Source organism: Lethenteron reissneri, chromosome 66 (genome assembly GCF_015708825.2).
Source record: "Lethenteron reissneri isolate LAM-NWPU_2019-01 chromosome 66, ASM1570882v1, whole genome shotgun sequence".
Lineage (NCBI taxonomy): Eukaryota > Metazoa > Chordata > Hyperoartia > Petromyzontiformes > Petromyzontidae > Lethenteron > Lethenteron reissneri.
Window position 1 is genome coordinate 179,594 of NC_083844.1, and position 14,552 is coordinate 194,145.

At 60.7% G+C, this 14,552-nt stretch overlaps 1 protein-coding gene across 1 annotated transcript; it reads left to right on the forward strand.

Annotated features, from left to right (window-relative positions):
• The first annotated feature begins 6,175 nt into the window (after positions 1-6,175).
• Positions 6,176-7,957, forward strand: LOC133359760 (uncharacterized). Its single transcript, XM_061578291.1, has 2 exons — positions 6,176-6,203; positions 6,440-7,957. Exon 2 carries the CDS (start codon positions 6,579-6,581, stop codon positions 7,842-7,844), a length of 1,266 nt encoding a protein of 421 aa, XP_061434275.1. The 5' UTR covers positions 6,176-6,203; positions 6,440-6,578; the 3' UTR covers positions 7,845-7,957.
• Positions 7,958-14,552: the final 6,595 nt, after the last annotated feature.

Here is a 14,552-nt window from a genome sequence, read left to right on the forward strand (position 1 = left end):
ACGGCGCACCCCGATAGCCACAGTACACCCCCTGCACGCACGCCACTCTAACGACTCGGTGTTCGCACTCTGGGCTGAGGACCCCGGGCGTCCTGAGGGTGACCAGGACCTGGCCTGGCGAGTCGGCCCGACTCCCCGAGCCGAGGTCGTTCCCCTGCTCGACGCGTTACATGTACCATGGGCGGATTTACCTAAGGGAGAGGCCGATCGGCTGCGCGAGTTACTGCGGGAGTATGCCGACGTATTCAGTGAACACGACTCGGACGTGGGTCGGACCGATCTTGTTAAGCACCAAATTGACACCGGTGCAGCCCGACCCATCAAACTCCCTGCGTACCGAGTGGGCGCACCCGAACGCGCCCAAATCAAAGAGGCAGTTGGGGACATGCTTCGCGATAACATAATTCAGCCCTCGGCGAGCCCCTGGTCAGCCCCGGTGGTACTAGTAACGAAAAAGGATGGGTCAACCCGGTTCTGCGTCGATTACCGTAAACTAAACGCAGTCACGCTCGGCGATGCCTTCCCCATACCCCGCATCGACGACACCTTCGACAGTCTCGCAGGAGCGCGGTATTTTTCCACCCTCGATCTGGCGTCCGGTTACTGGCAGGTGGAGATGACGGAGGAGGATCGGCCAAAAACAGCATTCACCACCCCGATGGGCCTATTTGAGTTTCGAGTGTTGCCGTTCGGACTCACTAACGCGCCCGCGACGTTCCAGCGGTTGATGGAGTTGGTGATGCGGGGCTTGCAGTGGGAACAGTGCCTGATTTACTTGGACGATGTGATAGTGTTCAGTAGATCTTTGTCTGAGCATTGGTCCAGGCTTCGAGAGGTGTTCCAGCGACTGCGAGCGGCTCATCTCAAGCTCAAGCCACGTAAGTGTTACATGGCACAACGCGAGGTGGGGTACCTCGGGCATCGCGTCAGCGAGGCAGGCGTGCACACCGATCCGGAGAAGGTACGCGCCGTAGTGGAGTGGCCACGGCCAAGGAATCTGACGGAGATCAGATCATTTTTGGGGCTCGCCACCTATTATCGTCGATTTGTAAAGGGATTCAGCGAGATTGCACGCCCTCTCACCCAACTCACCTCCCCTAAGCACCCCTACCAGTGGACGGGGACCTGCCAGACGGCCTTCACCACTCTCAAAGACCACCTCACCCACGCCCCCACCCTCGCTTTCCCCAATTTTACCACCGATTTTATTTTGGACACCGACGCCTGCAGCAGCGGGCTGGGCGCGGTGTTGTCACAGGTACAGGATGGGACGGAACGAGTCATCGCGTACGCCAGCCGGACCTTGAGTGGGGCCGAGCTGAACTATTGCGTGACCCGCCAAGAGTTGTACGCCGTGATTTTCGCATGCAAACAGTTCCGGCCGTATTTGTACGGCAGGAGATGTCGCGTACGCACTGACCATTATGCTCTGCAGTTTCTTCTTACATTCAAGGAGCCGCGGGGGCAGATGGCCCGGTGGTTGGCGCAGTTGCAGGAGTACAACCTGCAAATCGAGTATCGGGCTGGCCGGACGCATGCAAACGCGGACGCCTTGTCGAGGCGACCCACGGTGTACGCCGAGACGAGGGCGGAGGAGGCCTGCCCGTGTTTCACGGGGGGACGCTGCCGGCAGGCAACGGACCCCCGAGAGGCCGCGGCCACTGACCCCCCCCCAGCGAGAGAGAGTGCAGTGTGCGCCACAGAGACCCTCACAGGTGGCACTGAGGATCCCGTCGACCGCCCGGCAAGCGCGGGACCCGCGGCTCGGGACCCGATCGGACGGATCCAGGAGGACGTCGGCTGCGCCTTCCCGGGCCTAAACGACGAGCAGCTGAGACAGACCCAGCAGCGAGATCCGGATCTGGCGGCAGTGGAGGCGCACTGCGGGAGGAAAAGAGCGCCCTACCAGGACCCTGGAGCGGTTTGTATGCCCGGTTGTGTGTGCAGAACGGAGTGGAACGGGAGTTAACCGAGGCCGGCCAGCCGGGGTGCATCTGTGTTCCTGCCCAGGTGCGACCCCAGCTGCTACGGCTGGTGCATGACCACCCACTCGGGGGCCACGATGGGGAACGACGCACTCGAGAGACCCTGCGTCGCCAGTATCTCTGGCCCAAATTGGCACAAGATGTGGCCGCCTGGGTGCAGGGCTGCCGGGCCTGTCAGCAGTGTGGGCAAAAGCCGGCGAGGTACCAGGTACCCCTGAGGCCGTTCCGAGTCAGTCGAACGAATCAGTTGGTCGGAATCGACCTGCAGGGGCCCTTTCCACGATCCCACCGGGGCAACCGATATATTCTCGTAGCGGTGGAATACTTCACCCGCTACCCCGTGGCGGTGGCTATCCCGGATAAAACAGCCCTCGTAGTGGCCCGGGCCTTCGTGGAAAACTACGTACTTAAGTGCGGGATCCCCGAACGAGTCATTACCGACCAGGGTAGTGAATTCGAGGCCGAACTATTTCAGGCGCTGTGCCGAGAGTTCGGGATCCAGAACGACCGAACCACGGCGTATCACCCCCAGGCGAACGGGATGGTAGAGAGGATGAACCAGACTCTGGCCGGGAAGCTTAAACGCATGGCGGCCGCGAATCAACAGGACTGGGACGAACACCTTCCCTATGCCCTGTTCGCCTACACCACCGCCGTTCACACCTCTACAGGACAGACCCCGTTCCTAATGATGTTTGGTCGCGAGTCTCGCCTGCCCGCAGATCTGCTGTTCGGTGTCCCTCCGCCGCAATGGGAGGAAGGGAGCCACCCCGTGGAGCACTTGCTGGAGACCCTGCGAGGGGCCAGGGGCCGAGCCTACCCGCACGGAGAGGCCGCGCACCAGCGGCAAGAGCAGGGCGCCCGACCCCGTATGGAGCCCCCCTTCTACACTGCGGGCTCCGAGGTGTGGCTGTACACTCCCCGCGTCGGTGCCGGACAGGTGGGGAAGCTGACCACCTACTGGCGAGGACCCTGGATTGTGAGACGGCAGATCTCACCATGGACGGTGCTGATTCAGGGAGGAGAGAGGGGCCAGGAGATGGTGGTCAACATCCGCCGACTGAAGCCGTGGCGAGCAGCCCCCGAGGGGGGGAGCCCCGCCGTCCAAGTACCCCGAAACCCCGGGGTCCCCCCACCCCCCGTGCCCGGGGGCCTCGCGCAGTACATGGGCCCCACGGAGCCCCGGGCTCCGAGGGGCCCCGGGCGGGGCCGGGGGCGACGAGGACGGCGACCCTTAAACCCCACCGCCTCTGAGTTTGTTCCCCAGCCCGCAGGTGCCAGAGGCCGAGGGGAGCCGTTGGAATGGAGGAGGAGACCACCGCCGGAGCCCCAGGAGACGGAGCCGCCACCCCCGAGGCCAGCCACAAGGGCCGGGCGAATCCCGCGGACCCCGCGGCGATACCTCGTGGGGGCAACCCAGGCGAGGTGCTCCAGTCAACCCGGGACGGGGACTGGCACCCCGGGGGGCTATGTGGTGCCACAACGACGGGGCCGCTCTGCCGAGCCAGGGAGCCGCCCGGCTTCCCCCACCGCACTGCCCCCCATCACCCGCCCCACATAAGCACAATCCGCACGCATTCCCCCCCCCCCCATAGAGCTGGAAGGGAAGGTTATCTGATCGACCGGTTTTTATCCGAGAGACCCTTATCGGGATTAATTCTCACGGTTTCCGGCGATCAGGGAATTGGATGACCTCCCCCGTGCTACGTGGCACCGCGGCGCTGCGGCCGGCCTTAATATGGTGTGGTCGCGGCGTGGGGCATTCGGCCACCGCGGTTGAGGCGCATTTCCCCCCCACACACACCCCTACGAGTCGACGGGGCAAGCAGGGGAAGCACGGGACAGCATGAATAGCGGGGTCACAGGGGCTGTTGCGCATAGTCATGGAGGGTTGGGATAATTGCGCTTGAGCGCGCAGGCCCCATTGTTAGGAAGGGTAAGGGAGTAATTAGGATGTACGCCGCCAACGTCGCTCACTGATTAGCATATCAACAGCGCCCGGGAACCGCCGTGCGCGGGCTTGGGGTGCACGAGCCCATTGTTCAGCGCAGCATCCCCTTTGAGGTAGGGAGGATAAATAGAGGAGCGCAGAGGGGAAATCGCTCTCTTACTCCAGCACCAGGCGACCAGACGCAGCTCGAGCCAGCGACCCGGACGTCCGTGCGACGCACCGAGGCACGCGGTTAGCACCAGGATCAGCGGACCGCCGTGGACACTTAACAGTGAGTAAGAAGGTGAATTAGAATCATAGCCGATAAATAGGGAATAGGTGCCGGTTTAGTGGAATAGGCCCGCCTCGTCGACTCACTGATTGAACATCAGTTACCAGGTAATAAATCATTAATAGCAAAGCGTGGTCTCGCGTGATCTTGTCGTGCAGTGTGAGCGTGCGGGAACGCGTGTGGTACTGTGTGTGCGTAAGCTCGCGGCGTGCGTAATAGGCGTACCCCAGGTGCGCGATCATAACGCAAGCGGCCAGCAGACGGCGAGCGCTGCGCAGAGCGGCGCAAGAGTGGGTGTCGCGTGTGTTCACTCCGTGTGTGATACAGGTGCGCGATCATAACTTGCGTAGTTGGTGTGGAGTTGGAGTGCACGGAGCGGCGTGTGTGTGTGTGCATACGTTCGTTACATGTCGGATACGGATGCGCATTGGTAACGTGCCGCACAGGGCTATACTGCGAGCACGGCGTTTGATTGACGATGATGTGCGCACGTATGCTCGCAGCGTGGGAGCGCGGCGCGAGGCTGTAACAGTAGGGGCGTCGCATTCGAATGCCGGCGAAACCGTAGCGAGTAATAGGGAGGTGGGGTAACGTAAACGGAATAGGAGATGCAGGCGGGAGGGACCCCTGGGGCCAACGGCCCCCACAATAGATAGATCGTTTATTGTCATTGTCACCAGTACAACGAAATTTAAAATGCTCACCAGTCAGGGCATCATTCATAAATTTAAATTAAATAAAACAAGAAAATAAAAATTAAATTAAATGAAAGATAATCAATTTATACTATATATAAAAACAGCCCAAGTATACCCACATACCCACATAAGGTTACATTTTGTCATTGCACATCTCTATTTCACAGTCAATTGTAAACACTATTACTTAATAATTAATTAGCATTATTGAGTGTGGTGATCGCTGTAGGATAAAAGCTCTGTTTGAATCTGTTTGTCTTTGTTTTGACTGATCTAAATCGTCTGCCTGATGGCAACAGCTCAAACAGTGAGTGTCCAGGGTGAGAAGAGTCCTTTATAATGTTCTGTGCTTTTTTGATGCAACGTGAACTGTGTAGTTCTTCCAGTGTGGGGAGATGGCAGCCGGCGATCTTTTGGGCTGTGTTGATGACCCTCTGGAGCGCTTTCCTCTGAGCCACTGTGCAGCTGGTGTACCATACACAGATGCAGTATGTAAGAATGCTCTCGATGGAGGCTCGGTAGAAGGACACTGTGATGCCGCCGCCACGAAGCCGTTCGGCAGGCACCAAATCCCCGACCTCGCCACCACCAAGCAACGGAGCCGACCCCGCGTCCCCCTCACCTCACCTCACATTAACACACCCGCACTCATTTCCCCCCCCCCCATAGAGCTCCGAGGGGAGGTCGCCTGGCCGACCGGTTTTTATCCGAGAGACCCTTATCGGGATTAATTCTCACGGTTTCCGGCGATCAGGGGATTGGATGACCTCCCCCGTGCTACGTGGCACCGCGGCGCTGCGGCCGGCCTTAATATGGTGTGATTGCGGCGTGGGGCATTCGGCCACCGCGGTTGAAGCGCATCTCCCCCCACACACACTCCCACGGGTCGACGGGGCGAGCAGGGGAGGCACGGGACAGCATGAATAGGGGGGTCACAGGGGCTGTTGCGCATAGTCATGGAGGGTTGGGATAATTGCGCTTGAGCGCGCAGGCCCCATTGTTAGGGAGGGTAAGGGATTAAGTAGGATTTACGCCTTGCACGCAGCACACTGATTAGCATATCAACAGCGCCCAGAACCGCCGTGCGCGTGCCAGAGGATCGCGAGCCCATTGTTTAGCGCAGCATCCCCTTTGAGGTAGGGAGGATAAATAGAGGGGCGCAGAGGGAAAATAGCTCTCTTCTCTCCAGCGCCAGGCGACAGGACGCTCTCCAGTCCAGCGACCCGATCGTCCGTGAGACGCATCGAGGTGCGCTGCGAGCACGGGTTCAACGAACCGCCGTGGGCATCCAGCAGGAAGTAAGTAGGTGAATTAGAATCATAGCAGATAAATCGGGAATAGGTATAAAGGTATCAGCGTAGGCCAGCCTCGTCGACTCACTGATTTAACATTAAATTACCAGGTATCAGATAATAAATCATTAATAGCGAAGCGTGGTCTCGCGTGATATTGTCGTGCAGTGTGAGCGTGTGGGTGCGCGTGTGTGCAGGTGTGTGCGCTCGTAGTGTGGGTGAAGGGGTCGGTGCGTCCGCAGGTCCCCGATCCGTCTGTCGCCGCCGGGACTCGCGCAGTGTGAGGGCAGCGCCGTTCGCCCCCGACCCCCGTTTTAATAGCGCGTGATCCGTGGAGAGACAACGCAGCGTCTGCAGGTGAACGAGGGCGTGCGGCGAGCTATGCCTCTCACACGAGCTCGCGGAGGGACGGACCAGGGAGGGGAGCCGTCGGGCGATGAGCCCAGCGACGGCAGCAGCTGCTCGCAGAGCAGCGAGGGGTCGGCGCACGGCGGAGCCCCTGCCATAGGCACGGAGCAGGGAGGGACTCCGGGGACCAGCGGCCCCAACAACTTGGTGCCAGAAGTGGGACGAACCCTCACATCTTCACGGGAAGGTGGCGCGCTACTCCACGCAAAGGTAAGGCATGTGTTCACCGGCCAGGGGACCCCTACATGGAAAGCGTTTTCCCGTAATATCATAGGGGCTAAAGAGCTTAATGGCTGGTCGGACGCGCAGGCGTTGCGACATCTTACGTTAAACTTAGACGGGCGGGCAGCCGACTTTGTAGAGGCACTACCCGAAAGCGCGCAAACCCAACTAGAAGAACTAATGCGTAGATTAGACCTGCGTTTCGGCACACGCAACGTGATACGGGCGAAGACCGCCTTAGAGGCGCGCCGACGCCAAACTGGCGAGGACTTCCGAGACTACGCTGAGGACGTGCGATCACTAACCCGGATCGCCCGTCCAGAGTTCTCGAAGGAGGTCATTGACGCGCTAGCTGCAGACAAGCTACTCAGGTACCTAGCTCGCACCGCGTGGTGGCAGCCCAAAAAGAGTAGCGCAGGCCTCCCTTTCGATACCCTAGTCGAGCAAGCGCTGGAGTGTGAGGAGCTCTCCAGCGAACGCGCGCAGCTCCGAGGGTCGGGACAGGAGTACACCGTGGCGAGCCTGATCCCTGACGAGGAGGAGGATGAGGATGAGCCCGCCAGCCCCATGGGGAGACGGGCAAGAGAGGCCCAGAAACCCCGCGAGACAACCCCGGGTTGGGTAGCTGGGTTACAGACCGGCATGGGAGATATTGCTGGCCGAGTAGACCGAATGGACGGTAAGGTAACCCAAGTAGGGGAGAGGGTAACCCACGTAGGTGAGAGGGTAACCCAGGTACGCGAGGAAGCGAATAAAAATATGAAGACCCTCCAGTCTGAGATGGGGGAACTACGCTCGACCGTAGGGGGGCTGGCCGGGAGAGTAGCCCAATTAGAGTCCGATGTGGGACAACTGCGTACTGGGGGAGGGAGAGGGAGCGGACAGGGGACCCGCTACGGAGCCGCCCCCCCTCCCCGGGCATGTTATATGTGCGACCGCCGAGGGCATCTAGTGAGAGACTGTCCTGAAATCACCCGAGCTAGGCAGACGCGGGGGTTAAACTCCAACGCCCCCTAGAAAGCGGACCAACTAGGGGTGCAATCGACGCGGTCCCGATACAAATAGACGATAATGAGAATAATGGCGAGCGAGTGATCTCCACACAGGTTCCAGCAACAACGCCCACAGAAACGGTGACTCCTGGCGACTGGCTGCGGGAGCTGGTGGCGGGGATCACGGGGGCCACGTCGCTGGTGGAAGGGGAGGTAAACGGAGTGCGTACCCGAATCCTGCTGGACACGGGGGCGGTGGCCTCGCTCGTGAGCGCAGCGCACTGCAGCGCGATCGGGGTCGACGTGCGTCACCTGCAGGCCCCGGACCGCGCGCTGCACACTGCGAGCGGAGCCGGAATGGGGCTGCTGGGGAGAGCCACCCTAGAGGTCCGCATAGGCAGCCAGGTGTGCACGCAGGAGTTCTACGTGTCGAGTGCGTTGTGTCACGAGTGTATCGCAGGCACCGACCTCCTAGAACGGTTGGGACTCAACGTGCAACCCCGCCAGCGATGCGCCACCATGGAGAGCAACGGCGAGCGGATACCGTTCCTGGGACGAGAACCAACGCGCCGCCGCTTTGCACCTGTGGCCGCTATCCTGGCGACGACAGTCACCATCGGCCCGCTCACCGAGATGCTGGTGCCGGTGGCAACATCCCCCACCGACCCCGCGCTCCGACCATCAGGGGAGGTAATGCTAACTCCTCACCCGGAGTTGGCAAAACGGTATGGGGTTGTGGGATCCGCCACGTTGGTAAACGCAGATGGGGACCGATTGTTTATGCGGATGTTTAACCCCCACAATACCCCAGCGATACTGCGACGGCGCACCCCGATAGCCACAGTACACCCCCTGCACGCACGCCACTCTAACGACTCGGTGTTCGCACTCTGGGCTGAGGACCCCGGGCATCCTGAGGGTGACCAGGACCTGGCCTGGCGAGTCGGCCCGACTCCCCGAGCCGAGGTCGTTCCCCTGCTCGACGCGTTACATGTACCATGGGCGGATTTACCTAAGGGAGAGGCCGATCGGCTGCGCGAGTTACTGCGGGAGTATGCCGACGTATTCAGTGAACACGACTCGGACGTGGGTCGGACCGATCTTGTTAAGCACCAAATTGACACCGGTGCAGCCCGACCCATCAAACTCCCTGCGTACCGAGTGGGCGCACCCGAACACGCCCAAATCAAAGAGGCAGTTGGGGACATGCTTCGCGATAACATAATTCAGCCCTCGGCGAGCCACTGGTCAGCCCCGGTGGTACTAGTAACGAAAAAGGATGGGTCAACACGGTTCTGCGTCGATTACCGTAAACTAAATGCAGTCACGCTCGGCGATGCCTTCCCTATACCCCGCATCGACGACACCTTCGACAGCCTCGCCGGAGCGCGATATTTTTCCACCCTCGATCTCGCGTCCGGGTACTGGCAGGTGGAGATGGCGGAGGAGGATCGGTCGAAAACCGCATTCACCACCCCGATGGGGCTATTCGAGTTTCGAGTACTCCCGTTCGGACTCACCAATGCGCCCGCGACGTTCCAGCGGCTGATGGAGTTGGTGATGCGGGGCTTGCAATGGGAACAGTGCCTGATTTACTTGGACGATGTGATAGTGTTCAGTAGATCTTTGTCTGAGCATTGGTCCAGGCTTCGAGAGGTGTTCCAGCGACTGCGAGCGGCTCATCTCAAGCTCAAGCCACGTAAGTGTTACATCGCACAACGCGAGGTGGGGTACCTCGGGCATCGCGTCAGCGAGGCAGGCGTGCACACCGATCCGGAGAAGGTATGCGCCGTAGTGGAGTGGCCACGGCCAAGGAATCTGACGGAGATCAGATCATTTTTGGGGCTTGCCACCTATTATCGTCGATTTGTAAAGGGATTCAGCGAGATTGCACGCCCCCTCACCCAACTCACTTCCCCTAAGCACCCCTATCAGTGGACGGGGGCCTGCCAGACGGCCTTCACCACTCTCAAAGACCACCTCACCCACGCCCCCACCCTCGCTTTCCCCGATTTTACCACCGATTTTATTTTGGACACCGACGCCTGCAGCAGCGGGCTGGGCGCGGTGTTGTCACAGGTACAGGATGGGACGGAACGAGTCATCGCGTACGCCAGCCGGACCTTGAGTGGGGCCGAGCTGAACTATTGCGTGACCCGCCAAGAGTTGTACGCCGTGATTTTCGCATGTAAGCAGTTCCGGCCGTATTTGTACGGCAGGAGATGTCGCGTACGCACTGACCATTATGCTCTTCAGTTCCTTCTTACATTCAAGGAGCCGCGGGGGCAGATGGCCCGTTGGTTGGCGCAGTTGCAGGAGTACAACCTGCAAATCGAGTATCGGGCTGGCCGGACGCATGCAAACGCGGACGCCTTGTCGAGGCGGCCCACGGTGTACGCCGAGACAAGGGCGGAGGAGGCCTGCCCCTGTTTCACCGGGGGACGCTGCCGGCAGGCAACGGACCCCCGAGAGGCCGCGGCCACTGACCCCCCCCCAGCGAGAGAGAGTGCAGTGTGCGCCACAGAGACCCTCACAGGTGGCACCGAGGATCCCGTCGACCGCCCGGCAAGCGCGGGACCCGCGGCTCGGGACCCGATCGGACGGATCCAGGAGGACGTCGGCTGCGCCTTCCCGGGCCTGAACGACGAGCAGCTGAGACAGACCCAGCAGCGAGATCCGGATCTGGCGGCCGTGGAGGCGGCACTGCGGGAGGAAAAGAGCGCCCTACCAGGACCCTGGAGCGGTTTGTATGCCCAGTTGTGTGTGCAGAACGGAGTGGTACGGGAGTTAACCGAGGCCGGCCAGCCAGGGTGCATCTGTGTTCCTGCCCAGGTGCGACCCCAGCTGCTACGGCTGGTGCATGACCACCCACTCGGGGGCCACGATGGGGAACGACGCACTCGAGAGACCCTGCGTCGCCAGTATCTCTGGCCCAAATTGGCACAAGACGTGGCGGCCTGGGTACAGGGCTGCCGCGCCTGTCAGCAGTGCGGGCCGAAACCGGCACGATACCAGGTACCCCTAAGGCCGTTCCGCGTCAGCCGCACGAATCAGCTGGTCGGGATCGATCTACAGGGGCCATTCCCACGATCCCATCGAGGCAACCGGTATATTCTAGTCGCAGTAGAGTATTTCACCCGCTACCCCGTGGCAGTGGCCATCCCTGATAAAACGGCCTTGGTGGTGGCCCGGGCATTCGTAGAACATTACGTACTCAAGCACGGGATCCCGGAACGAGTCCTTGTGGTGCCACAGCGACGGGGCCGCTCTGCCGAGCCAGGGAGCCGCCCGGCTTCCCCCACCGCACTGCCCCCCATCACCCGCCCCACATAAGCACACACCCGCACGCATCCCCCCCCCCCCCCCCATAGAGCTGGAAGGGAAGGTTACCTGATCGACCGGTTTTTATCCGAGAGACCCTTATCGGGATTAATTCTCACGGTTTCCGGCGATCAGGGAATTGGATGACCTCCCCGGTGCTACGTGGTACCGCGGTGCTGCTGCCGGCCTTAATATGGTGTGGTCGCGGCGTGGGGCATTCGGCCACCGCGGTTGAGGCGCATTTCCCCCCACACACACCCCCACGAGTCGACGGGGCAAGCAGGGGAGGCACGAGACAGCATGAATAGCGGGGTCACAGGGGCTGTTGCGCATAGTCATGGGGGGTTGGGATAATTGCGCTTGAGCGCGCAGGCCCCATTGTTAGGAAGGGTAAGGGAGTAATTAGGATGTACGCCGCCAACGTCGCTCACTGATTAGCATATCAACAGCGCCTGGGGACTGCCGTGCGCGGGCTTGGGGTGCACGAGCCCATTGTTCAGCGCAGCATCCCCTTTGGAGGTAGGGAGGATAAATAGAGGAGCGCAGAGGGGAAATCGCTCTCTTACTCCAGCGCCAGGCGACCAGACGCAGCTCGAGCCAGCGACCCGGACGTCCGTGCGACGCACCGAGGCACGCGGTTAACACAAGGATCAGCGGACCGCCGTGGACACTTAACAGTGAGTAAGAAGGTGACTTAGAATCATAGCCGATAAATAGGGAATAGGTGCCGGTTTAGTGGAATAGGCCAGCCTCGTCGACTCACTAATTCAACATTAGTTATCAGGTAATAAATCATTAATAGCGAAGCGTGGTCTCGCGTGATCTTGTCGTGCAGTGTGAGCGTGTGGGAACGCGTGTGGTACTGTGTGTGCGTAAGCTCGCAGCGTGCGTAATCGGCGTCCCCCAGGTGCGCGATCATAGCGTAATCGGCTGCGCATTGTTGTACGGTTTATCTCGCGCGCACGGCGGCGGCGACTTTAGTCGTTGTGTCGGCGTGTGCCCCGCTGGCGTGTGCTCGTTACGTGTTATAAGTGTGAACGCGTGTGGTACGGGGTATGCGTAAGCTCTCGTCGTGCGAAATCGGCGTACCCCAGGTGCGCGATTGTAACGTGAGCGGCCAGCGCGGCGCAGAGAAGCGCAAGAGTGAGTGCCGTACGGAGCTGTGTGTGTGGGTGTGCGCGTACGTAATTAATCATGCCTGCTACGCGGACCCGCGGTGGGGTGGAACCCTCGGGCGACGGCTCCCACACCATGGGTGAGGAACTTAGCAGCGGTTCGCTTAGCAGCGGGGGGGCGATTGATGATGCTAGCCCGGCCGTTAGCATTATCGAGGGAGGGATCTCGGGGGCTAGCGACCCCCACAAATTGGTGTCGGAAGCGGTACGGACCCCCGCGTTACCTCACGCTAAAATAAGACTAATATTTACCGGCCGGGGGGCCCCTTCGTGGAAGGCATTCGCCCGCAATCTCTTAGGGGCCAAGGAAATTAATGGGTGGACGGACGCGCAGGCAGTACGTCAACTTAATATGAATCTTGATGGGCGGGCAGCCGATTTTGTAGAAGCGTTACCCGCGAGCGCACAGACACAGCTAGAGGAGCTGATGCGCCGACTCGATCAGCGGTTTGGCACGCGTGACGAGGAGGAAGCAAAATCGGCCTTAGAGGCGCGCCGGCGCCAACCTGGCGAAGATCTACGTGATTACGCCGAGGATGTGCGCGAGTTAACAAAGATCGCACGCCCGGGGTACGCAACTGATGTTATTGAGGAACTGGCCGCCGAGAAAATCCAGCGGTACCTGTCTCGCACGGCGTGGTGGCAGCCAGACATGAGCTGCCCACGTCTTCCCTTTAACGCCCTTGTCGAGCGCGCACGTAAGTGTGAAAGAATTCACAGCGAACGCGCGCAGCTCCGGGGGCTGGGACGAGAGCGCGCCATTGCGAGCCTGCTCTCGGAAGATGAGGAGGAGGAACAGGAGCTCGCGAGGAGGGTAAGGGGCCGGGAAAGAGAGCCTCCAGTGTCCCGCGAGACAACCCCGGGATGGGTTGCCGGTATACAAACGGGTATAAAGGATGTCTCCGGCCAGGTAACCCAGATAGACGACAAGGTAAACCAGGTACGCGAGGACGCAAATAAAAATATGAAGACCCTCCAGTCTGAGATGGGTGAACTACGCTCGACAGTAGGGGGACTAGCCGGGAGGGTGTCCCAATTAGAGTCCGATTTGGGACAACTGCGTACTGGGGGAGGGAGAGGGAGCGGACAGGGGACCCGCTACGGAGCCGCCCCCCCTCCCCGGGCATGTTATATGTGCGATCGCCGAGGGCATCTAGTGAGGGATTGTCCGGAAATCACCCGAGCTAGACAGACACGGGGGGTTAAACTCCAACGCCCCCTAGAGAGCGGACCAACTAGGGGTGCAATCGACGCGGTCCCGATACAGATAGACGATAATGAGAATAATGGCGAGCGAGTGATCTCCACACAGGTTCCAGCAACAACGCCCACGGAAACGGTGACTCCTGGCGACTGGCTGCGGGAGCTGGTGGCGGGGATCACGGGGGCCACGTCGCTGGTGGAAGGGGAGGTAAACGGAGTGCGTACCCGCATCCTACTGGACACGGGGGCGGTGGCCTCGCTCGTGAGCGCAGCGCACTGCAGCGCGATCGGGGTCGACGTGCGTCACCTGCAGGCCCCGGACCGCGCGCTGCACACTGCGAGCGGAGCCGGAATGGGGCTGCTGGGGAAAGCCACCCTAGAGGTCCGCATAGGCAGTCAGGTGTGCACCCAGGAGTTCTACGTGTCGAGTGCGTTGTGTCACGAGTGTATCGCAGGTACCGACCTCTTAGAACGGCTGGGACTCAACGTGCAACCCCGCCAGCGATGCGCCACCATGGAGAGCAACGGCGAGCGGATACCGTTCTTGGGACGAGAACCGACGCGCCCCCGCTTCGCACCTGTGGCCGCTATCCTGGCGACGGCAGTCACCATCGGCCCGCTCACCGAGATGCTGGTGCCGGTGGCAACATCCCCCACCGACCCCGCGCTCCGACCATCAGGGGAGGTAATGCTAACTCCTCACCCGGAGTTGGCAAAACGGTATGGGATTGTGGGATCCGCCACGTTGGTAAACGCAGATGGGGACCGATTGTTTATGCGGATGTTTAACCCCCACAATACCCCAGCGATAATGCGACGGCGCACCCCGATAGCCACCGTACACCCCCTGCACGCACGCCACTCTAACGACTCGGTGTTCGCACTCTGGGCTGAGGACCCCGGTCGTCCGGAGGGTGAGCAGGACCTGGCCTGGCGAGTCGGCCCGACTCCCCGAGCCGAGGTCGTTCCCCTGCTCGACGCGTTACATGTACCATGGGCGGACTTACCTAAGGGAGAGGCCGATCGGCTGCGCG